Below are 24,433 nucleotides of genomic sequence, written 5' to 3'. Positions count from 1 at the left end.
CTGATGTTTGTCTGTGTAATGTATGTGTGTGTGTCTCTCTCTGTGTGTGTGTGTGCTCAGTTTATATCTTTTCTTTGCCTTGCCCTGATGATGAGTTGCTGAGGCATTTGGTATTAGTCAAATGCAATAACCAAATGCAGACTTTATGTTTTGTTATTCTTTTGCAACAGAGTATATTGGCTTAAGCAAACATTTTATGATTTAGACATGGAATTACTATAAGCCAAGGCCAATTAATTGGTTTAAGGATACAAACTGGCTCCTTTTTCCTATCTCATTTCAGTCTAAGACTTAGTTCCGGTTTGAAGCCCTTTGATTGTATAACTAAAACCACATTTCTGCCATGACATTGATTCTTATTAATTGATATATGTACAACGGAATGCTAACAATTTGTTATTTCTCGTTTACAGACATTCCTTTTTGAAAGCAGCAATAAATGTGACAAATCATTTGCAAATGAATTATTTGTCAAACGTTTTAAAACTGTCTGCCAGCTGTCGGCTAGCATTTCACTTTCTTAATGTACCACACGTCCCCTTAACATGTACAACCTGTGATAAAAGACAGGCAACTAACAAAAAGCGATTGGCCAACAATTTGCTTTGCTTGATTTTCATTTGCACATATCAAAATTTTGTTTATACTTTAATTCTAATTGTTGCTCTAAAACCCAAAATTGGCAAATCGATCTCGACTTTGCAAATAAATTTTGCTCTTTATACAAAGGAATTAATTTTGTTTTGTTTAAATTTTATTTTTGTTTTGGTGAGAAAGTTTGGTGTGAGTTATGCATATTCTACAAAAGGATAAGGTGTATTTTGTACCAGGGTAAGAAGGGTACAAATAAACGCCATCACCTGACTATAGAGGACAATTTTGTGGTATTTTGTTTTTTTTTTTTACAAATATGTAGTTACTTACGAATGCCATTTTCCCCGCTCTGCTTTTGGATTCACTCTAAGACCACGACAGTCCTGTAAAAACCTAAATTTTCCAATAAGTTATCCAAATGTAATGAAGCAGCAGTCATTATAATATTCCACAAAGATGTTCTTAGTTCAGACCTTTCAAATGCCTATTTCCAGCCAAATCTTCTCAAACGGTTTCTGATTCATTTTTTCAATCTTTTTCATAACAGATTCAATAACTAATACATTATAAACTTTGATGACCATAAATGGCGCAAAACTTAAAAAAAATATTTATTTCTTTACAGCTTGATTGTTTTATTGCTGTTCGTCCAGCAGCTCAAGCCACAAGGCCTCTGGATTACTAATCAATTGATAGATTTACCACTGATACCGTTATGAGCATTCCTTGAAAAATTGTTAGAAAATCAAGAGTTAAGACGACTTTTGCTAAAGCTCGTGAATTGATTAAGCTGCCAGAAATACATACAAACGACCATACATTGAGTTAAGCTCCGGTCATTTAATGTACCTAGCTTCGTTTGGTATGTTCTACCTTTTACCTTTTAGCATTCGCCGTTTTGCTTAACTTTTAATTACCAACTCAAATTACACGGCCCAGACACAAAAATAAAAACGAGAACAGCTGTTTGGCTTGTTCTTGGCAATAGGGTAGAGGACTAGTACCTAGTCCTAGTCCTGGAATCCAGACCCAGAGTCATCGAAAACCACAAACACTAAACTTCAACGTCCTCGGACCATCGTTTGCTGCACATTTCATTACAATGCTATTGTATTCAAATCCTATTATAGAACGTACAGAACATGGCAAATGGAAAGAATAGAGAGAAATTCCTTTTGGTGCTTGCAGCACGTTTCCACTTTCGCACTTGGTAAACATAAGTTCGCCACGCACAGACCAAGCCAAAGAAGCAACTTAAACTACCACCCGTCCGCCTGACTCCATAAAATAATTACCAGCACCCAAGTTAACACAGGAGCTGCTATTTCATTCAGTGCGACTGGAGTGGGTCCTTGGCGAAGTGTATGGCCCCACATACAGAAACATGATGATATGGGAACAACGAGAAAGGATAACGAGTACATCAGCCCAGCATGTCGGCAAGAACAAATTTGGAAAAAATAAAAAAAACTCTTTCACTATAGTCAATGAAATATAATTTTTTGTAAAATATTTTTAATGAATTTTTGCGCAAAAAACAAAATACAAGATACACCTCAAGCCGCGGAGTTAGAAAGAAAGTAGTAGTAGTGTCTAGAAAGTAACAGAGTTTTTTTTGTTTTTATTTTGAAAACTATGTTTATTGTCACTTTTTAAATTCTGTCAGTAGTTATATCTATGTTGTAGTGGGATTTTTTCCTTTGTTTTTATACAAATTCAAAACATTTTGCTTAGTATTCTCGACCTGTGTTTAGTGCTAAGTTATTTCGTCCTCCTCCTACACTTTATTCAGTCCAAACGTAATAACTAACCAACTAACTAACTAACACAAAAAAGATAGACCAAAGAAAATCGGGAGAAATGCCAACTACAGGAACGGGTCATCGGAATATCTGTTGTGATGGCTGTCAAAGACTGCACTTCCATGGCAGGCGCTTTAAGTGTTTGCGCTGCTCGGATTACGATCTCTGTGGGGATTGTTATGATCAGCAAATTGAAACGCGGGATCATAGAGCACACCATCCGATGCAATTGATTATGGAGAATGGGGAAGTGCAGCCCGAGGTGATGATCAATGGAGATTTGCTGGAGTTAATACATTTGCCAAATTGCTATACTTGTCCATATTGCGGGGTTTTGGGCCACACGGCAAAGCAATTGATCGAGCACGTTATCACCACGCATCGTTCGTCTAACGAGTATGTGGTGTGCCCTTTATGTTGTGGCTTGCCATCCATCGAATTGGTGGCCATACGGAATCTAGCACGTCATCTTGTCTTGAATCACATAGAACATGCAAATATATTGGATCCAAATACTCCACCTTTGCGTTTGGCCATAGCAAGATCTTCGAGACGTCATCGCAGGCAACAAGAACATCATCATCATCATCAGGAGCAGCTGGAGCAGTCGCAGCCATATCAACAACCACAGCCACAGCCGCAGCGACAGCGTCAGCGACATGAACCCGACATGGATCTCTTGAATATGCATGACCAGAGCAGTCGCAGCAGACGTCGCCGCGGACGTTTTAACTCTGAATCCAATATTGTCCAACAGCTTCACGAACTGAGCCGTAATCGTCCGGACTTACTTCCCACTGTGGAAATGACTGAAGAGGAATTTATGAATACCGATTTTTCGGCAATAGCCGCCGCCCTAGAGGCTCGAACTTATAGTGCTCATCGACCAGTCAATCGCGATGAGCGACCAATTGTTCCAGCACTTGCATTACCCATCTTAGAGACTCCATCGGAAGCGCCTTGTCGCCCTGATGCTGATCGTTATTTGCTAACCCAATGGATCAATAAAGAAAAAGAACGTAATCAACACTCCGATGAGATGAATAGTCAAAAGCAACAGCATGGTCTATTTGCCGAGCATATATTGCTCTCTATGATGGGATCTGATGAGTTGAAGCCATTTCACACTAAGGAGTCACTCTATGGCGAAGATCCCTCGAAAATGCAATCTTTAATGACATCCTTCAATATGGATAAACAGGATGATTCACCTTCTAAGGCCATGTCGTTGATGTCCTTGCCCTGGACTAGAATCTGGAAGGTTTCCAAAATCAATCAAGTCCGAGAAATCGAAGGTGTCGCCATCGACGAGAGTAAAGACGAAAAAGCAAACAAATTTACTCACCATGAGCGCTATGAGAATAAGGAGGAGGATATCGATTAAAAAGAGAAGGATTTCGCATAATTCTCTCTCACGCAGACCGACTTTGTTACGCGTTTTATTCTTATATGGTCAAACCCAAAGAATTATTTTTTTTTTAATATTTGGTTCAAGTTAATTTTTTTGAGACAAAATTCGTATAAATTATATTGTGAAAATCCACTTAAAGTGTATTTTATTTACCATTTTATAAGGGGGACTCAAAGCATTGTACTTGTATTGAAAAATTAGAGAGGGTAGTAAATAGTCGGCTCAAGAACTGTCAATTATTTTGAGCAAAAGTTGAACTTTAGAAGGTAATAATTATATTATATTTGTTATAAAAATTCCCAGTTTCTTATCAACGCTTAGTGTGGAAGCCTTATCATTGCATTCGTCACGAAATTCAATGTCAAATTCAAAGTAATCAGAAATTATAACAAAGTCTGAGAATCGTCTCTTGAAAGAGTAAAATATTTCAAATTTTATTAGTTCTTGTTTAAGTACCTCTCGAGGAACACTTTTCTGTCTTTAATTATTAAAATCCATTATAATCCTACACTCCAACTCGTATTAATCTTTAATATTTCTGAAATCCAACTTTACCTCCCACCTTTCCCTCACTAGTTACTCCGCCCTTGGTATCGAAAGCAAGACCCATACCTAATGTCTGAAGTCCTCCACTAAAGCCGGCACCAATTCTCTTCATCCAATCGACCTCGCCATCTGCGGCTATTCCATGCCTGGCTGGTTGAGTTGGATAGTAAGCTGGTCCATAGTAGATGGCATTCATTGGTGGATAGATGGGTAGTTGGCCGGGATATTGACCAGGATATTGGCTAGGATATTGGCTAGGATATTGGCTGGGATATTGGCTGGGATATTGGCTGGGTCCCTGGCTGGGACCATGGCCAGGATACTGGCTTTGACTGTGGAGACCATTTCCGATCTCATTACTTTTGTTGGCTTCTTGTTCATTGCTGCCGCTTGGCTGGGGTCGAGCCGCTACCAGCACAATTAAGGCCACGGAGATGATCTATAAATTAAACCATTGTTACAAACGGTATAAAATATATATTCACATGTCGTATTATCATTTATATTAGTATTAATTAATGAGGACACTTTTTTCTTATTTATTTTTAAATTACCAGAGTCTTCATTTTAATTATTTATTGTGGTGTGCCCTTTTAAAGTGTTTTTAAGTTACTAATTTTCTTTTCTCCGACTCACTATGCTTTTATAGAATTCTCTAAAACACAATTCAAGCTTTCTATAGCCAAGACAGTGAGTGCTTTATCTCTTTGTGTGTGTATGTGTGTGTATGAATTCACATATGTAAATAGGTAGAGCATACTTTTAGCCGAAATTAATCGCACACTGGCTTCCTTTAGCTATCGCGGTTTTAATAAGGCTGGTCAACAGTTTAACTTATTATAAGATCAGTTAAGGTCTCGCAGTGTTAACTAACCAGCATCTAGTTGAGTTTGAAACTCTAAATTAACTGCATATTTTAATTGGGTTTCTATTTCAGCTGCTTTAAATTTTCACTAACGCGCCAAAAATTCATTTGTATAGTTAAATATTTTGCACTCATCCGAGTTGTTCGTTAGACACTGGCGCAAACAAGACAAAGGATACAAACAAATCGCAATACATTAACAACGATTCCCTACCATTTCGTTGCCAAAATAGAAGACCATAGATTGGGTAAATCCGCCACAAAGCTGTTGAGCATTTTTTTTTACATTTTAAGTGGCAAAACGATTTTAATTAGCTCACTCAACTCAGTTGAGTTTCCTTTCTTGGCATCAAAAGATTTATGCAAACGCATCAGCTGTGTGGAAATTATTTCGATGAGATTGTCGTTCCGTTCCAACACACACACACACTTACAAGCAATGAGCTTACACAATTTACCACTAACATTATGGCCATGGAATTAGACAAGTCAAAATGAAGGAATTTCGCTACAAGCGTCTTCATCAATCTCTGACTGAGATTTACGCATTAAATTATTTGTACAACGAAACTACGTTTAATTAATTTAGAAATTTTCTTTTATTCTAGATTGCAATTGTTTAAGATTTAATCAGCTAAGGCAGAGATTTTGAAAATGTTCATTATAATAATGGAGGAAGATGCTCTACCATCCATAACCGCCGCCAAAGCCACCACCAAATCCACCGCCGAATCCTTCCTGTTGCTGCTGTTGTTGACCGCCAAAGCCACCGCCATAGCCACCACTAAATTCTTGCTGCTGCTGTTGCATTTGGTCAAATCCTCCGCCAAATCCTCCTCCCATTTCCTGTTGCTGTTGCTGCTGACCAAATCCACCGCCATAGCCTCCAAATCCCCACTGTGGCTTGGCAAGCGTCATGGCAAAGACCGCAAAGAAAATTATCTAATAAAAACAAAATATTTAAAATAATTTTGAAACTCTAAAATTTCTCTTTTACTTACCATCAATTTCATATTGTGTTTGTTGGTTATCTGTTTCTTGCTCGGTCTTCAATCGATCACTTGATTTTGGCAACTGCTGAGGATTTCAAAGCCAATCATGTTCTTATATACTCACAAAGATCTATGATGTCTGCATGAGCCAACATTCGCTTACCTGTTTTAGGTAGTTAACTAAACCAATTCTTTAAGTAGCTCCTGACAGATGTTGTTAATAAAAGTGTTCATTACTATTACCTGAGTTACCCACTATTGTGGTACCTGAATAAATGAGTTTTAAGAATTCATCTTAGAGGATTAACAAATGGATTATGACCATGAAAAATTTTAAGAATATTTCAGCAAAATGAAAAAATTATGTTTAGATACTTAACATCTAAATATGGGTTTACTGTACATTCATTCTAAACGCTTTGAGTTTTTAAATGCATAAGCTGAATATATGGACATATCTTGGAGTTGGAAAATGAAAAATGGACAGGAATAACGAAAGTTTAAAGTTTTGTTATGAGATACTGTGATACCCACTAAGAACGGTATTTTGGTATATTTCCTTTTAGAAAATATTGTTTAAATATTTCTGTTTGGCTTATGGAATCCTTTATCGATTATTCATTCGAGATTATTTTAATTTTTGAAATATTTTTATGTATGAATGGAATATATGTATTTCGTTTTTTTTTTCTCCACACCTTTTAAAGCATACTTAAATGTAAAAAGTTCGGTGTTGGTGTCCAAAGGTTCTAAAAAACTTTTGGAAAGCTTGTAAAGACAGATTTGTGGATTGAATATCGATAGAGTATAATTTAATAAAAAAATTATGACGATAAATAGATTTAATTTTTCTTTATTTTCGGCAACTTTTTACCAACCCCCTCCGAAACCACCTTGTTGTTGTTGGCCCCCTCCGAAACCACCTTGTTGTTGTTGTTCGAAACCACCAAATCCTCCATCTTGTTGTTGTTGTTGTCCTCCGAAACCACCAAATCCTCCTTCTTGTTGTTGTTGTCCTCCGAAACCACCAAATCCTCCTTCTTGTTGTTGTTGTCCTCCGAAACCACCAAATCCTCCTTCTTGTTGTTGTTGTTGTTGTTGTCGGGTCGCCAAAGCCCCATTGTGGGTTAGCAAAGGCCATGGCGAATAGCGCAACAAGAACAATCTAATATAAAAATTAAAAATTAATTAGTAATTAAATCTTGACAATAAAAACCATTTTTTGTTTGCATTATCCTTGCAAATCTTGCGATAACTTACGAATAGTTTCATTTTTAATAAAAATTTTCTATTCCGACTTATACTGCTTGACAAAAAAAATCAGACTCATAAAATTTGAGGAACAGAACACCGCTTTTATACCCATAAATTATCAGAGATTTGACTTACATTTCGTCACAGACATTTTGGGTTAACCCCCAGTCAAAAGGCCAGACAAAAGGCGGGTGGCTATCAACAAATTGTAATCATCTTTCGAAATATTCCTTCACTTCTAAATTGCCCCACGCACTCAAAAATCACGCGCAAGATTAGTCAAATTTTCGTATTGTTTATTCCATGTTTGACCAATGGCTATGTGTTTCATCAGAGCAAGACATGTGTGTCGATTACTGATCTTTATTTACATAGACATTTATGTATGTACGTCAAATGTACTTATACTAAAGCATATGCCAGTTTATCGCATAGAATAATTGTGGGTTGAAATCTTGCTCCGCGGACAGAGCAAAATGAACATAATGGGCCTAGAACAATTTCAACCGCACGGCAGAGATAAGCTTATATATTTGTTCATGTAATCCTTTTGGAGACTTTAATGAACTAGCATCTGAATTGTAGCAGCCGAAACATTGACATTTCCATACTTTACATTACATTAAAAACTTTACAATTGAAATTCAACGTTGTCATTTAGATTACTTGTTTTTGTTTTATCCTACGGAAATGATTTCAAAATCAAATAAGTTTTGCTTGTTCTTTTGCATTGAGCTTCTACAAACTAAACTGCTAATATGTCTAATCGAATACATCTTTGTACACCAATCTGCAGCGCCTTTTATTTGCAGTAGCTGAAATTTTAAATGAGGCGTCATGCATAAAGCAATAGATTTGGCTTCTCGTTGAGATCTTATCAGTAGTAAGTAAACAATTCGAAAGTTCAAAGAAATAAGTCCCAGTCAGAAATTCGCTTAAGAAGTAATCACTTGTGTGTGCCTTACTTAGTAATGAGAAAGCAATGAACACAGTTGTTGACCTAAAAGAACGGATTGTTTAGTCGGCACTAAAAATTGATTGAAAAACCAACCGATTTGTGTAGATTCATTTAAACTAGGTCTGTGAAATGGTTATTGTTTCCCCCCAATGTATGTAATAATCCCTTTAAGAATTCGCTTATCCTTAAAACCTTTGAGGGGGAAAGAAGCAATTTTTTCTTAGTCATCTAGGATTATGAGAAGACTCAATCAAATAAGGTCGACCCAATATAATGATTATTACGAATCAGTCACCCTTCACCCTCATTTAGATTTAATTTATAGTTATGGATGACAGGACATTTCAACGTTGATCAACAAACTTGTATATTAGACTAGGGACAAATCGTTTGGCCACTACTGTTAAAGTTAGGAAGATCAGCCAAAAAATATGCTATACAAAATTTGTTTATATGAAATTAATTTTCATTTTGCCTTATCGCTTAGTTATATTTAGTGAAATAAAAACAAAATAGAGTAACAAAAGTGAACAGTTCCAGTTCAAGTTGAAGGTTAAGAATGATTAATCAAAAAAATTAATTTTTGTTTTTTGTCATTTCATTCAAATGAATTGGACTACGACAAATAAATTAAGCTTGAGCTAAACAGTTGAGAGATAAGTAAGAAATAAAATATTGTTTATTAAATTCGAGTCAAGTACGATTTTGCTATAAAAAGCCCATCATCTCTCAGCGATCAGTTAGAACTCGTTCTGCATTCAAAAAAAATCATTACAATCAACATGAAATTATTCGTAAGTTGTATTTATTAATATTTTGCGATTGTTATTTAAAAAATTATTTCAGATTGCTGTATTCTTCGCTGTAATTGCCATTGCAATGGCTGCCGGCTATGGCCAGGGCGGACATGGCCAGCAAGGACTTGGCCAGGGCGGACATGGCCAGCAAGGATTTGGCCAGGGTGGACACGGCCAGCAAGGATTCGGCCAGGGTGGACACGGCCAGCAAGGATTCGGCCAGGGTGGACACGGTCAGCAAGGATTCGGCCAGGGCGGACACGGTCAGAGCGGACACGGTCAGGGCGGACACGGTCAGGGCGGACACGGTCATGGTGGACGCTACTAGAACATTTAAATAAATACAAATTAAACAAAATAGTTGCCCTCTTTATTTACAATTTAAAACAGGTCGACCAAAACATAGATAAAATAGATTTGTGTCAAATCATTACGTGTTTTTGATTTAGAAACATTTAATCTTTTCTATTTCAAATCTTCTCTACCCATGCCAAGCAGAACGATATAGTTCTTGTGGCCTAATCTGTCCTTTTGGGAGTAATATTAATAAAGATCTTTTACTTTGAGTTTAGAGTGCAGGAAATAATTTGAAAACCCACCAAAAAGTCCATTTACCATATGTCTTGGAATATGTAATTGGAAAAACCATTTATTAGACATCATTGCATGCACATAGAGGTATGTATGTATTTAACATTCGATGCATTAGTGCCTAGAATTTATTGCTTGCCTGTACTTTTTGCGATAAGCCGCACCACCATTACTTATAAGGGCCTGTGGCCTAACCTTTGCCCCTGATGGAACGCTATCAGCGAACATTTTCGTTCTTTGTTACATTTTTCGGTGTAGGTGTGTATGCTTTTCTCTTTTCGTCTTTCTTCGGCTATAAATATGCTGAGTCTTATGGAATCGAAGTTCATATATGAAAAACCATTCAACGAAATGAAGGTCTTGGTATGTTGAGAGAAAAAATTACAAAAAAAAAAAAAAAAAAAAAATAAAGTAAAGAAGAAACTTTTAAAATATTTCTTAATTTATTACAGTTTGTTCTATTCGTCTTGATGGCATCTATTCTTGCCTTGACCAGTGGAGCTGCTCAAGGAAGAGCCAACGGCTATGGTAGACAGCAACATGGACACCATGGACATGGTGGTAGCTATTCCGGTCATCATCAAAGCTACAAGGGCAATCATGGTTATCATGGAAGCCATGGAAATCATGGTCATCATAAGAGCCATGGTCATCATGGACATCACTAGAATTAATACTTGAAACGCAATCCCCATACAAAACATAATGAAAGCATTTAGAAAAACAAATAAAAAAATCTCATAAATACTATCAATTTGAAATAAACAAATTCTAAAATTCCTATTAGAAGGTTGTTGTAAGTCTCCGGGGGACAAAATCGTAGATTGTTCTTCTCTTATCAGCCAAGCCCCGATCAAGGTCCAAAATATGGCAAACGTGCTCTAGTTTCGATTGCTAACTGCAAGACTTACTCTTATATTCCTGCTAGTTTTCATTTCTGTATATATAGAGAGTAAATTAAGTTGATCTCCATGTTTTTTTTTTTTTAGCTATTAAGTAATTAATATCTAATATTATTAAAATCAAATTTGCTTTCAACTGACACATTTTTCGCTCCTTCTTCTTACTGGGGTTAACTTTGTGGTCATAAAATTTTCTTGGCTCTTTGAGCATATGTATATGGAAGCAAACTAATTAGTAAAGTTCGCCCCACAGTTGGAATTTCCCCTTGACAGAAAATGCCAAAAGCGAAAATTATTTGTATACATTATGTGAGTTTAATTGTTTTAGCAAATGGCATGAAATAATTACAGAATATATTGTAGTATGGTCGAGTATTTTGAGGGGAAGGCATCTAGTTGACGTATCCGGGAGGTGGTGGGGGTTGACCGGCACACCATGGTGAGCATGGTGGGAGTGGAGTGGTGGGCTTTGCTTGTCCCACTGTACCGGCAAGCAAAAAAGCAAGGAAAAGCAACTATGAGAGGAGACAAACAGAGAAAATAGGAAAGATTAAAAATGCCAAGTAAACAAAAATAAAAAAGTGAATCTGTGGGATTCACCTCCTGATGATGGTTTTGTTTGTTTTTCAAACACTTACACAGCTCTTGATATTCATTATAATCAGTTTTTCGAATTTCTGACTCAGCTATGATACACGCGCTCGACTTATATAGGCGAAAACAAAACACTCGTTATCAAGGAATATTTGAAAAAAAAAAAAACTCAATGTCGAACAATCAAAATATTTAGTTTATTATTAATCTACAATCAATTGGGCATATTGACAATAAATAGGCATTGAAAAATATGTAATATTATTACGAACTCCTTTTACAAATATTGAATGACAATCATTTGAGTTATAAGAAATTTAAAACACTTTTAATACAACAAAATTTATCAATAAAATAATTTATATTTAAGTAAATATTGTTAGACTTATTTTAGTTTCTAGTGGAAAATAAATTTTCCATTCCATTGGAAAAAAATAATTTTTCAGTGTGTTTAAAAAGTCGACAAAAACTCATTTGAAATTTATTTGATTTAAATTTTGTTAATTGGTTTTCTTTTCTTATTTTTTAGTTTCACTGTCCGCTTTAAGCTGATAGCAAACGTCTGTGTTTGGGTCAAGTACATATGTACTTCTAGAGTATGTGTACTCTTACTCTTTCCATTAAGTTGTGGCCCTTTTTGGGTGGATGTAACTTCCCCTGGCCCTTCCCTATCACCAAATGAATTCCCCCATTCCTTCAGCAAAACGCAATACTTAAATGTCACTGCTATCTGACCCAATAATCGGACAACTTAATTGCAATTGCACCCTTTCGTTTCTCGTTGTACGCTGATGTTCGGAAAATTTAAAAATGCTCCACCAAAAATATATGAAAATTCATTTTTGAGTTCAGAATTTTATCTGCAAATGAAATGCAGCATAAACTTTATGTTTAAATAATTATGCTAGTGAAAAATTTCGTTAAAATAAACTTAGAGGCTAAAAGTATTTGCTTAGTAGCTATGATTATCGATAGGTTTGCGATAACCTCTCTGAACTGCCCCCATAAAATTATTCTCAAAATGTTTTTGACAGATATTTTGTAAGGAATTTACAAAAAAAAAGGGAAAAGAAAAAAACTTTTTCTGGGGATGTGCAACCCTTTTATACCCTCACAAAAAGGACATATGAATTATGGTCAGAAGTGTGCAACAGACGGACGGACATGGCTATTTGAACTCGTCTCGCGGTGTTGATCAAAAATATATGTATATAGTTTATATGGTTGGATATGCTTCCTTCTATGCGCTGCAAACTTCTGACCAAAATTAATAACCCCTTTTTGTAAGGGTATAATAAAAACTATCGTGGCCAAACATGGAATTATCGATTATACACAGTTTAGCGATAGTTTAACATTGAATCCAATCCAGTGGCTTTATGACACTACTAAGTGTGTCCGAGATGAACTAGTTCTGGCTATGAAAAATAATTATAAAAAGTGTTAACCAAACACTTTTTTGGAAGTGTAATTCATAACAGTATTTAAGCACTCCCATATCCGCAGAAAATATAGCTCTATGTTTGGTACGGAGTCTAATGTATTTAGTGATTCCACAGTCATTATTATTTCTTTTGAGCTCTGCTTATCAAATTTTCTACACATCAATTGTGAATTTTATGCTGCTTTCCATTTGCTGCTGGCCTCATTAGAGGGCACAAAAGGTACATATATCGGCTGTAGAGTTGCTGGCGTAGCATGAAAATTAAAATGATATACAACTTGAGAGGAGTTACCCACACGAACACACGCACACACACCTGCTTGAATGGAATATAACGATGGCAACGAGGCATTCGCCTGGAATTGTTGCTGGCAGCATTTAAGTAAAATGAATTGCTTGCAATTTATTTTTGTTGCTTATCATATAAATTGCACTCTCTCCTGCAAGTCATTATTTGGCACATTTGCGCTCAATGACTGCACATTGTTTCTACGCCACGCCCCATTAGTGGGCGTCCCTCTCTCACTCTCTCTGTGTGTGTGTAAGTGGCGGAAGAGTGACGAACCGGAAGTATCCAGATACAAGAAAACCAAAGGAGATGCAGTTCGAATTGGCCTTTTGCACTTGGCTGCATTTTTGACCCATCGTTGCAAGGTGTTGATAATACCTCAAGACAATCGAGTCGACTTTAAGATACCCTTTACAAATTTTACCTCTATTATTAAAAACATCATATAATTTAAATTTATGTTGTAAACTATATAATGAAAAAAAAATTCCTTTACAATTTTAAAAGAACAATTCCTAAATTTATTGAATTTTGACTCGCCGATACCGAAATACCATCTTTAATATACCCATTTTAAGTGCAGGGTATGCAGAGGAGGAATTGTGTGTATAAATATTTGCGTGTGTGAGAGTGTGTGTGTGTGTGGAAACTTGAAAATGCCACTTAAGCATTTGCAGTTCTCTTATTTACCCACACAAATAAATTTCCGTTTTAACTTTCTTTCGTTTTTGCAAGACTCCGGATTTTTCTCCGTGACTGAAATAAAATTTTACTGCAAAAACTACAAGGGGCTTTGATATATTATAAATAAATGCACTAAAAAATATATTTTTAAAATAGTCTAAAATGTTTCTTCATTAATTAATATAACTACTAATTTTGTTTCCAACTCATTTAAAAGTTAATAAAGAAATTTTACTTCATCAAGATCAATTTGGATTTAATTATTTTTTGATTTGAAATAATTTTAACAAACAACTTATTCTGAATACGATAGGTGGTTATATAATATATTCGGTATTTACTTTTTGGACAATATTTATTTGTTCAAATATTTCGGTTTTATTTCCTGGTACAAGAGATAAGACAAGTCCCAAAAACATGTCGAAAATATATTCTAAAAACATTTGTTACATTTGTCGTTGGCTTATCAATTGCAAAATGACCAACTACAAATTTCCCAAAAAACAAAAAAATATTCAAACAAAACAAAACACGATTTGAATATGTCTGACCTTGAGTAACCCTTACTTAGATTATGCCAAGTGTTTTGTGCGTTTTGGTGGGGTATAAAAGACGTGGATTGTTGTCTGATTCCTTAGTTACAAACTAAAAACGACAAAATGAAATTCTTGGTGAGTGTGGACAGACAGTGCCTATTGAGTAGAGTGTACATTGATTTCATTTAATTTAGATTGTTCTGGTTGCCTTCATTGCCCTGGCGGCAGCATTCCCGCATGAGCGTCATCACCACCACGGTCATCAAGGAGAACATGGTGGTCAAGGAGGATTTGGTGGCCCAGGAGGCTATGGTGGTGGTCAAGGAGGATTTGGCGGTGGTCATGGATACGGTGGTAATGGAGGATATGGTGGTGAATATGGAGGCCAAGGAGGACACGGTCACGGAAATCAGGGAGGTTACGGAGGCGGCCCTGGTGGATACAACGGAGGACATCAAGGAGGATTTGGTGGAGCACATTTACCTGGCGGCGGAAACCAATACAACAACGGCGTTAGAAATTGGTAAAAAGTCTCATTTTCAAAAAATTTGAAAAATACAAGTCAAAAATTTTTGAGAAAACCGTAAATTTGTAGGCTCTTCTCAATTAAGTTTACTCATATCTATATACAAACTGATGTGCAACTGCCTTGGGTTAGGAGTCTTTCTAATGTCCTTTTCAAATTCTCTTTTTTTTGGATTGGTAGAGCAGAAGTGAAAGTTTTGTATGCTCTGTGTGCTTGATGTGTCTGATATGGCACCAGATTCTGCCAGGTTCTCGTGTTGCTAATGAGCCGACAGCAAAACAGCTAATTGACCGAAGCTCAAGCTTCAAACAAAATTAATGCGAAAATTGAGCTTATACACCTTGGATTTTATCCCACATTCCAAACTATTTTTAGCCGCTTTTCTGTCCTGTGTCTCTTCGCTCAATGTTTTTCTTTTGCCTCTGGTCTTTTGCATTAGGGAATCAGCAACTGTCCACCGGGAGGCTGGTCCTTTGCAATGGTTTTTTGAAAATTTATTGCATGCAATAAACATGACACCATGTACACGGCAATGGTAAGAGGTGATGAGTTGATGGAAGAGTTTTTGGGGGGTTAGAGAAGGTCAGCTACAAAAACAACACCAACAACAACTATGACAACAAATCCAGTGGTTGTCCATAGAAACAGCGTATTCATATGCAAAATTAATGCAGGCTGGGGACAACTCAATGTGTACACATACGAAATGGTTAGATGAATGGGAGAAGAGAGGGTGAGTTCTGTGACTGAAATCAGGTACAGGTGCCAAGTGGCAAGTGCCAGCGGATGCAAAAAGCCTCCCAGGTTGCAGTCTGCATAAGAAGGAGATTCACGTAACACTACAATGATAGCATCGGGCATACTCTTACAATATGATATTATCAGATAATTTTAAATCGTTTATTTACTTTACTCAGTTTAGAGTGTTAACAATCAGTAGGAATCTTTAAATGTATTTAAAGATTTTTGCATGAATCATAAGCTGCTTTATTATGCCTATATTATGATAGGTTAACATTATGAATCCTGTTTCATAACAACTTACAACAAGCAGAAGTTCTATATAATATAAAGAATGTTTGATCCTTAAAATTCTATAAGAGATCGATTCTTTTTGCTTTCGGAACCAAGTTTCAGTCGAATCGAATAGTAATATTGCAATACTCTGCCTTAGGAGTAGGATACTGTATGCAATGGCGAACTGAGCAACATATCCGTTGATCCGACTGCTCCGGCAGCCAATTCTGCCTGTGTTGGTTGCCTCCCTTCATGTTGTTGTCCTTCATTGTTGAAAGCTGAACCTTGGGAGCAATCAGTGGATTATACGCTGCTTTACAAGAGGCGACGCGCATTCCATCAGCCATCCCACGCGACGTGGCTGGGAGTGACCCTTCTATACCATTCCATTCTCAAATCCTTCCGCAACCCTTGGAGTAGGCAACACTATTTTTTTATGCTTGGTTCTTTTGTTGTTGCTGTTGTTTTTGTTTCACATTGTTCGTTAAGAGTTGTGAATGTGTGCGTGTATGTGAGTTAAAACATAAATTTAACTGCAAGCTCATGGAGCCGTGTGACAAGGCCGCAGGAATTCAAAACAAAAGTTGCAACAAATACCAAACACACCATAAAGACAGCAGCAACAACAACAGCAGCAGCAGCAACATAAATTGCAGGCGGGCCAGTCACCTCTCCAAAAACCACCACCAACTATCTCTCTCTTTCTCTCTCTCTGCTCTCGGCATGGGGCAAAAAGAATGACAGGAAACCGGATGTGAGTGCATGCCTTTTGTGCATGCAACGAATTATTCAGTTGACACACAGGATGTGTGCTTTGTTGTTGCTGGTTTTTGTTGTGCTGCTGCTTCTGCTGCAGCTACTGTGTTTATGTTTGTTTTCTCGTTCACTCTGAACAGTTACCCATTATTTTTGTTGTGATTTTTCTATATTTTTTTTTTTGTTTTGTTTGTTAATTTTATAAAAGGTTAATTTTATGACACAAAGTAATTTGCAGAAACTTTTGATGGGCAATTTTTGGTTGAAAATTCAAAAGATTTATAATACTCGATATTATAAAATGCGAACCCAAACTTGGAGAGTCTGGAAAATGTCTTTGTTGGATGAGATAATTATCTTTCTGGTGTTGTTATTCTTTCTTGTACTTTTTAGCTTCGATTGATTCTAAAAAATCCCAGAGTACGACTAGAAAGCGCATTTGAGAATTTGTACTGGTGCGATATCTCTTAAACCAGACCGGATCTGAAACATTGGACTATGCACACAAATTTAGCGCACCATTATCTTATGAAAAAGGTTCTTTGATCTGGAGTTAAGCTTAATTTTAAGTCAAATGAAACCTCAAAGCTTTTCCTAGTGTCCAATTTTGTTTTGTTTATACAATAAACATGATCGAAATACCAATATACAATTAAGTGAAAAGTATTCACAGGATTGCGTAGAAAGGAAAGGTTCAAAATCAAAGACATTGCGGATTCATATCTCACTCATAACGTAAATGAGTGGGATCTTGGAAGCTCTTAAAGTATAGTATAATTTGTCACTAAAAATTATGCATCTCTAAGAATATTCTGAAATCCTGGTAACTCAACATTTGCCGAGTTGAGCGTCTTGAGCATCTTTAAAATTAATGTTGAAATACATTATCGTTCCACTCTCGTTGTGCCTGTCTGTGAGTGTGTGTGAATGTATCACATCTCTCACGGGCTGTCAACAGATTGTTATTAAAAATGTTTTAATCATAATTGCAAGTTAACAAAAAGCGACAAGGTCTTTCACTACCTCAGTACCTATCCTTCGTTCCATTCATAAAAAAGAAAGCGAAAATGCACTCATAAATTATGAATATGAATGCCGAGGTGTCCATGTAGATTGAGTGGTTTGGGGGCTTTCTGTGAGTTGTTCGCATTTCTCTCCCTGGGGTCCAATAATATAAAGAGGCCGCCCCAAGGCCAATGCCAAGGCAAAGGCAGGGTTAATAGAACGCTCACTTTCCACCCACTTCTGTGTGTATGTGTGTGTGTGTGTGTGGGTCTGTCTGTGTGTGTGCAAAAGTTATAAACATTTATGGCAGCTACTTAAAAATGTCAAGCGAAAAAATTATGATAATGATACGTGACATTTGAAAGCAATAACAATTTAGTTAGCACGCACTTTTTTTGATTACCCTTACCTCGCCTCTTTCTTCTCTGGCTTTTCCATTTCCTCATTTTGCTGTGTTTTTTTTTTTTTTGTTATTTTTGTATTTTATTTATGACTTTTGGCATACATAAAAAATTGAAAAATTGCTTGCAACTCGGTGGCGGTGGCACTCTTTCAAGTAAAATGAAAATACTTACACATGAGTGTAATAACAATAATCATAAAGCATGGCATTAGAGTACAAAAAGGCAACAAAAGCGTAACCTGTACTCCACTGCTTCCTAAATCGACCAAAAGAATATCCCGTAGAAATACTTTAAAATGTGTTTGAAGAAAACATCTCAAGCTTTAGTTAGAAAGTTAAAAATATATATTTAAGTTGTTCTAAAAGAATCAAACACATTCTTTTGATTTGAATGAATTAATTAAGTATACAAAGTTTGTAATAATGGAAAGGCAACCAACCGATTAAAAAATTACATCATCTTTTAAATACAAAAACTTTAAGTAGCATTCAAATTCGTGATTGATTTGAAAATATTTTCTCAACCAAAAGTACCCGTATACCCTAATTTTGATATTTGAATAACTTCAATCATATGTAACCATAACTTTTTGCTTGCATGGCGTAACTTGGCGTGTCATTTTATTTCGTCTGCAAATTACATCTAAGATTAGAACAAGGAAGGCTCGTCTGGCCACTACCCCCCAAAGAAGGAGGTCTAGCCTCAAGGCTGTTCTAATTGTTTTAATGATAAGGAAAAGTCATAAAGAGGAGTTCAACCTGAATTACATTTGTGAAGACATTTTGTTTTTATTCGCACTGTTAGCAAGGAAAAGTGCATAAGAATTAACAATCTTTACAATGTTATGACAACTAATCTTACAATTTGGGCAACTAATTCAAATAATAATTGTTAATACATCTTGACAAAATAATAACATGAACCCTGAAGCGAATACGAATGTAATTTCAACGAAAATTCTGACATAATTAATTATGGAATAAATTGTTTAAATTTCTTCCGAATCATTATGAAACAAAAATTAAAAGCATTTAGATTTGTTATTTAATATTGCATATCTTTATGATAAATAATGTTTAATATTAAAGCATTTAGATTTTTTATTTAATATTGCATATCTTTATGATAAATAATGTTTAATATTAAATCTAACATTGAAATGAAAAGCATTTTGGCCATTAAATTGGTTGTAGTTTCTATAAAAAGGGTAAAAAATTGAAAAAACGTCACGTACGAAATGTTATCACTTTTACTGTTTAATTATTAAAAAAATCGATGCCACCCTGGCCTAATTCTGTTTTCTTTAAAAATTTTGGAAAACAACAAAAATTATTGAAATATATATCAAAAGTGTAAATTTCTTTTCATCGCCTTCTCCTCTGACATGTTCAATTAATAAATTATGGAGTGATATCATGTAATTTTATTTATTTGGAAAGAGAGAGAGTTCACTTTCACTTTTTAACAAACTTTGGCAGATTGTTTTTTTAACTCTAAAAATGATGATGATTTTTATTGAACTATTTAGCTCTTTCAATGTTTTGGTTCTTTCATTTTAGTCTGAGTTATTCGATAATATGATCGTTGTAGCACATATGCTTTGATGAAAAACTATATCATGGGGCTAAAAATTACATACTCTTTGTTTTTTGTTATTGGGTTGCAATATGGCTTTAATAACTAAAAGAAATTTGCCAAGACACCAGCAAGTACTTATGTATATGGAAACTTCGAAGCGTCAAAGTTGATTTCCTCCTTCATGCCGACCACCCTGCCTCTTGCCACAAACTTGCGGCTTCCACGTTCAACTAAAGTTAACCAAGTAAATATAAAATATAAATCATTTTAAAATTAAAAACTTTAGCTATTACTTCACTTGTGTTTACATTTTCACCAAAGGGGATTGCACTTCCTTGCCACTTCCACCGCCAAAGACCGTCCGTTTCCTGGAATGCCTCGCAGTGGCTTGTTGGCATATTTTTCATGTCGATCAGTTGCAAGAACTCAATTCTGTGGCCGTTTTAAAGAATTTTTAATTGCTTTAAAAACAAGTTGAATGCTGTTTTATTTATATTGGCGAAGAGGCAAGAGGCATAGACAAATTCCATTAAACTTTTGGCTCCTAAACTGTGTCAAAGTTTCATCGAGTTTGGCGGATGCAGTAGTCGGGTGGGGGTCGATGCCTTGAGATGGGAAGTTCCGATGTAGGCTTGCTTCTTCCTTGGTCCGCTGGCTAAGGATAATTCACCAGAGAAAAGAAAACGGGGAACGGTGGGGAGGAGAAGGGCAACAGAGATAGCTGGAGAGGGCAAAGCACAGCAAAAAGTTTTTGTGCGCAAAGTAAACTCAACTGAATGAAATGAAAATGCCACAGAGGCAAACCCCATTTGGGTTTTCTCTAAAGGCGGGGGTGTTTTTTAAGGGGCCAGAGAGGGTCGGGTGGTCGGGCAGTTCTCTGAGCTTCTTTGGTGAGCAATCAATTTCTGTTGACGTTGACAACAAGGCAAAAGTCCGGCCAAAGTCGAGACGAGAGTTGAGAGAGACTGAGAGTCAGAGTCAGAGACAGAGACAGCGCCAGATTCTGTGGGGTAACAAATCAAAGTCGACGCTTCTTAAGACGCCTGTCGAATTGTTAGAGGCGGTTTTTTTTTTTTTTTTTTTTGTTGCACCACGCCTCCATCTCGTACAACTTAAGCCTCTACTGCGGTTGAAGTGTATTTAAAAGTTTGATTAGTTTTTAATGTTTGTGAGAGGCGAGTTCCGCCTTTTCCTTTCTCGGTTTTCCCTACTATCAAGTAATTTGCTTCAAGTTTTTGCATTTTATTTCATTTCATTTCTGTGAACTTTATGTCGCCGCATCTATTTTTTGTCTCTGTCTCTTCTCGTGACTACATCTATATCCATATTTCTCTCTCTTTATGTTGTGCCAAATGTATGCATATTTATGCAAAAGTGAACTAATCACAAACATATTGCATAAAATAACAATTTCATAAATTGAAACAAATGTCTAGACTCATTATATGCCGCCCCCGTCGAAATATTTATGCAATGAAATTATGCAAATTATTTCCATTGTGCCTCTTTTGTTTATGTTTTCCCAGTTTTCACCCCCCTTATTGCTTCCCTCCCTCGGTCTCTAAAATGTATGTACATATGTATGGCCAAATGCCTGAAAATTCCATTTTAAATATTGTAAAAATTTTTTATCTTTTCAATGATGATAAATGGACTTTATACACAAATTTCCACAACTAGAATAGAACATAGAGGCAATAATAATTACAATGGTACTTTAATTTTATTATAAATTAGTTGTATGCTTTTGTTTTTACAATACACAGTATTTATGAATATGTACAGTAACCTTTTTTTGAAACTGTAACTCCAAAGCTGACTTAAAAAAAACGAGGGCCGGGGCTAACTTCGACCGCGTCAAAGTTTGTATACCCTTGCAACTTTTTCGGTAACTCTATCCTTACCTATTAGCCATCAATGTGGAAGAACGTTTTATCTAAAAAGGCTTAAGCTTGAGAAAGAAAGGCCTACAATCATAGGAAATAACGAAGATATTGATCAAAGTCACTGTTTCCCACCGATCGTTCCTATGGGAGCTATATGATATGGTCACCCGATCTTTATCAAATTCGGCACAGTCATTAACAGATATATTAAATTAAGAAATGTTTAATTTGAAAGCAATCGCGTTAAAAGTAACGAAGTTATTTACAAAAGTCACTGTTTTCGACCAATCGTTCCTATGGGAGCTATATGATATAGTCACCTGATCTTGATCAAATTTGGCATAGTCGCTTATAGGCGTAGTAAACTCTCTAATATTAAGTTTCACGACAATAGCTCAGAAAATAACGAAGTTATTGAGAAAGTCACTGTTCGTGACTTGGCCGTTTGTATGGGAGCTATATGATATAGTGGTCCGATCCGGCTGAATCCGAGATATACAACGCCTGCAGTATATACAAGCCTACGTGCAAAATTTCAGCTCTGTAGCTCTTACGGTCTAGGAGGAGTTTGCGTTGATCTAGACGGACGGACGGACGGACGGACGTGGACATGGCTAGTTGAACTCGTCTCGTCGTGCTGATCAAGAATATATATACTTTGTATGGTCGGAGATGCTTCGTTCTATGCGTTGCACACTTCTGACCAAAATTAATATACCCTTTTTGCAAGGGTATAAAAAACAAAACTTAACACCAGGCAAAAAGTCCATCAAAAATAATCCAGTTTTTATACAAATTTTTCACAGTATTCGAAAGATAAAAAATGCAAAAAGATTTCTTGTTTTTATAATTATTATATTTTATTGAGAGAAGGTTCAGGGTATGATGTCATTTGATGGAAAGAGTCCGTCCATGTAACTCACTCTGGTGAGTGAATAATTAAGAAGAGCAAGGAATTGCAATAGCCAGATTGCAGCCCCATGACTGCCTTCTTGAGATCCTGGAAATAACTTAGGACTTAGAAATTTCAATAAAGTTTTTGGGCAAAAAACAAAATCAAATTCAATCTGGCATCTTTCAGCAAAGTTAAACTAAACTTCATTCTTACGAAATCTGTCATCCCATTTCCTTAGATAAAATATTGAACACAGAGCATAAACCAAAATGAGCTATTGAAAAAGTTTTCCTGCCTGATAAAGATTTTACGCTTGGATGCATAAAGCAAATAACTCCATGAACTCTAAACTAAAGTTGTATATAACTGATGCTTGAACTGAAATGAAATGAGTGGTCCAAAACAAGGCTGCTATAAGGATTATATTTTTAAAGCTTAATAAAAATTTTGAAATCCGGGAAATAACCAAAAATATTACAGGTGACAAAACAAAATTGTGGTTATCTTAATATATAATTTGACTCGATATGTTTGCCTCTGACTGTTAGATATATTTTGACACTTTCATATATGCATCTTTATTATATGGTTGATTTAAGGCCCCATAGTTTTTTATTAAATGAAAATGTTTAGTAGTTTAATGTTCTTGCTCATTGAAAAGTATTTTCCACAGTTGCTTGGTTAATTTGATTTGGTTAGTTGAGCATTTAAATTGAATAGTAAAACAATTGGAAATCTAATTTAATTTGCCACTGCTATAAATGTATACAAACAAATATACGTTTCTATGTATATGTATATGTATATAATTCTGGTTTTGCTTTTTTCTCTGGTTCACATGGCGTATGAACAATGCGGCTTGTTTATTGCTTACGCTCCCACAGAGAAGCATAAAACACACACATATAAAATCCACACACATACGCATTGAGCATCATTATCAACACTTACACAAACAAATATAGTGAAAGTAAGGAGAAGCTCTATGAAGAGAAAAAAGCGATGAGAAGGAAAGTCGGAGGAGGAGAAAGAGAAGAAGGCAAAGAAACTGCTCTTAACTACTTTCTGCACGTCTGCAGATAAAATCGATAAATTCCTTTTCGTAAAACGAATTAGGAAACTAATTGACTTGGATTTCGCTTAAAGAATCTCACATAAATCGTGAGCTTAAGCGTGATTCTGGCATTTGCGGGAACAGCCATGACTGGTTCGAACAGGGAGGCTGCTTCGAATTCAGAGAGAGAGAGAGTGAGAGAGAGGGAGTCAAAACAAAAAAAAATTGGAGCAAATTCTGTTTGCTTTTTTCACTTATTCCCATATAAACACATGTATAATGATTTAGAATTTTAATTATGAGCCTCGCCTGTTAAATGTCATTAAATGTGAAACATTTTCCCCTCGCACACAAACATACATACATAGGTACATGGTACTTATGTGTGTATCCCTCATCCTCCATTTCTCTCTTATCGTCATCATTCAAAATCAGCGAAGCGGTGACAAACTAACAAGGCGCAAATATTATGCTCACATTTCCTGCCTTTCAATTTAATTTACCACAAACACCCAGATACACACACACACACTTTTGATGTATGCATCTATGTTCCTGGTCGTCATACTGTGCAGCATTTATAGCTCTCAGTATCTAAAGTATCTGCACTTGGCCTGCTACCTGTGTCTGTCTGACTATCAATGCTGGCATTTTATGCTCGGCTTATTTGGGCGTGATGTGTGACAGTTGGCACAAGAGCCGAAAAAAGAAGAAGCAAAAACTTCCTAGACATGACCTGACTCGTTGAAAGTCGAATGGGTGAAAGGTTTAGGAAATTGGGTTAATTTACACAGAGAACTAAACGATAACATGATATTATAATTGTTAATTGATTTCGAAATGTAAATTATAATTTGTATCTGATTATATTTTGATTATGTGTAAATTATCATTAAGATAACTCACATTTCTTTATAATTAGCGACAATTTTCCATTCCTCTTGTCTAATTAAAACCATTTTTGTTTGAGCTCTGTCAAAGCATTTTGAATTTAAATGACAGAAGTTTATTGTTTCATTTATTTTAGTAATTTTTCTTATTTGAAAAATATCC

General features: G+C 35.9%; 5 protein-coding genes and 3 long non-coding RNA genes across 8 annotated transcripts; 4 read left to right on the top strand and 4 right to left on the bottom strand.

The window, feature by feature from the left end:
• The first annotated feature begins 2,263 nt into the window (after window positions 1-2,263).
• LOC137572691 (E3 ubiquitin-protein ligase KCMF1-like) lies at window positions 2,264-3,939 on the top strand. The gene has a single exon (XM_068284460.1). The coding sequence runs from the start codon at window positions 2,455-2,457 to the stop codon at window positions 3,778-3,780; it is 1,326 nt and encodes a 441-aa protein (XP_068140561.1). The 5' UTR covers window positions 2,264-2,454; the 3' UTR covers window positions 3,781-3,939.
• Window positions 3,940-4,209: 270 nt separating this feature from the next.
• LOC137572692 (protein ALEX-like) lies at window positions 4,210-4,962 on the bottom strand. The gene is made up of 2 exons (XM_068284461.1): window positions 4,908-4,962; window positions 4,210-4,792 (listed from the first exon to the last, which is right to left on the bottom strand). Exons 1-2 carry the CDS (start codon window positions 4,917-4,919, stop codon window positions 4,337-4,339), a joined length of 468 nt encoding a protein of 155 aa, XP_068140562.1. The 5' UTR covers window positions 4,920-4,962; the 3' UTR covers window positions 4,210-4,336.
• Window positions 4,963-5,789: 827 nt separating this feature from the next.
• Window positions 5,790-6,289, bottom strand: LOC137573055 (neuropeptide-like protein 31). The gene is made up of 2 exons (XM_068284894.1): window positions 6,220-6,289; window positions 5,790-6,160 (listed from the first exon to the last, which is right to left on the bottom strand). Exons 1-2 carry the CDS (start codon window positions 6,229-6,231, stop codon window positions 5,903-5,905), a joined length of 270 nt encoding a protein of 89 aa, XP_068140995.1. The 5' UTR covers window positions 6,232-6,289; the 3' UTR covers window positions 5,790-5,902.
• Window positions 6,290-7,047: 758 nt separating this feature from the next.
• Window positions 7,048-7,532, bottom strand: LOC137573051 (uncharacterized). Its single transcript, XR_011031791.1, has 2 exons — window positions 7,471-7,532; window positions 7,048-7,375 (listed from the first exon to the last, which is right to left on the bottom strand). It is a non-coding gene; the product is annotated as an uncharacterized lncRNA (long non-coding RNA).
• A 1,635-nt stretch (window positions 7,533-9,167) lies between these two features.
• On the top strand, window positions 9,168-9,577 carry LOC137572921 (antifungal protein). The gene is made up of 2 exons (XM_068284774.1): window positions 9,168-9,216; window positions 9,269-9,577. The coding sequence occupies exons 1-2, from the start codon at window positions 9,205-9,207 to the stop codon at window positions 9,545-9,547; spliced, it is 291 nt and encodes a 96-aa protein (XP_068140875.1). The 5' UTR covers window positions 9,168-9,204; the 3' UTR covers window positions 9,548-9,577.
• A 531-nt stretch (window positions 9,578-10,108) lies between these two features.
• On the top strand, window positions 10,109-10,560 carry LOC137573053 (uncharacterized). Its single transcript, XR_011031794.1, has 2 exons — window positions 10,109-10,173; window positions 10,263-10,560. It is a non-coding gene; the product is annotated as an uncharacterized lncRNA (long non-coding RNA).
• Window positions 10,561-11,004: 444 nt separating this feature from the next.
• Window positions 11,005-11,390, bottom strand: LOC137573058 (uncharacterized). Its single transcript, XR_011031796.1, has 2 exons — window positions 11,351-11,390; window positions 11,005-11,227 (listed from the first exon to the last, which is right to left on the bottom strand). It is a non-coding gene; the product is annotated as an uncharacterized lncRNA (long non-coding RNA).
• A 2,981-nt stretch (window positions 11,391-14,371) lies between these two features.
• LOC137573046 (uncharacterized) lies at window positions 14,372-14,847 on the top strand. Its single transcript, XM_068284889.1, has 2 exons — window positions 14,372-14,394; window positions 14,454-14,847. Exon 2 carries the CDS (start codon window positions 14,497-14,499, stop codon window positions 14,809-14,811), a length of 315 nt encoding a protein of 104 aa, XP_068140990.1. The 5' UTR covers window positions 14,372-14,394; window positions 14,454-14,496; the 3' UTR covers window positions 14,812-14,847.
• The last annotated feature ends 9,586 nt before the right edge of the window (window positions 14,848-24,433 follow it).

The sequence above is a fragment of the Drosophila tropicalis genome, unplaced genomic scaffold, assembly GCF_018151085.1.
Source record: "Drosophila tropicalis isolate 14030-0801.00 unplaced genomic scaffold, ASM1815108v1 contig_393, whole genome shotgun sequence".
In the NCBI taxonomy this organism is placed as follows: domain Eukaryota; kingdom Metazoa; phylum Arthropoda; class Insecta; order Diptera; family Drosophilidae; genus Drosophila; species Drosophila tropicalis.
This window is presented reverse-complemented; position numbering and strand designations above follow the sequence as displayed.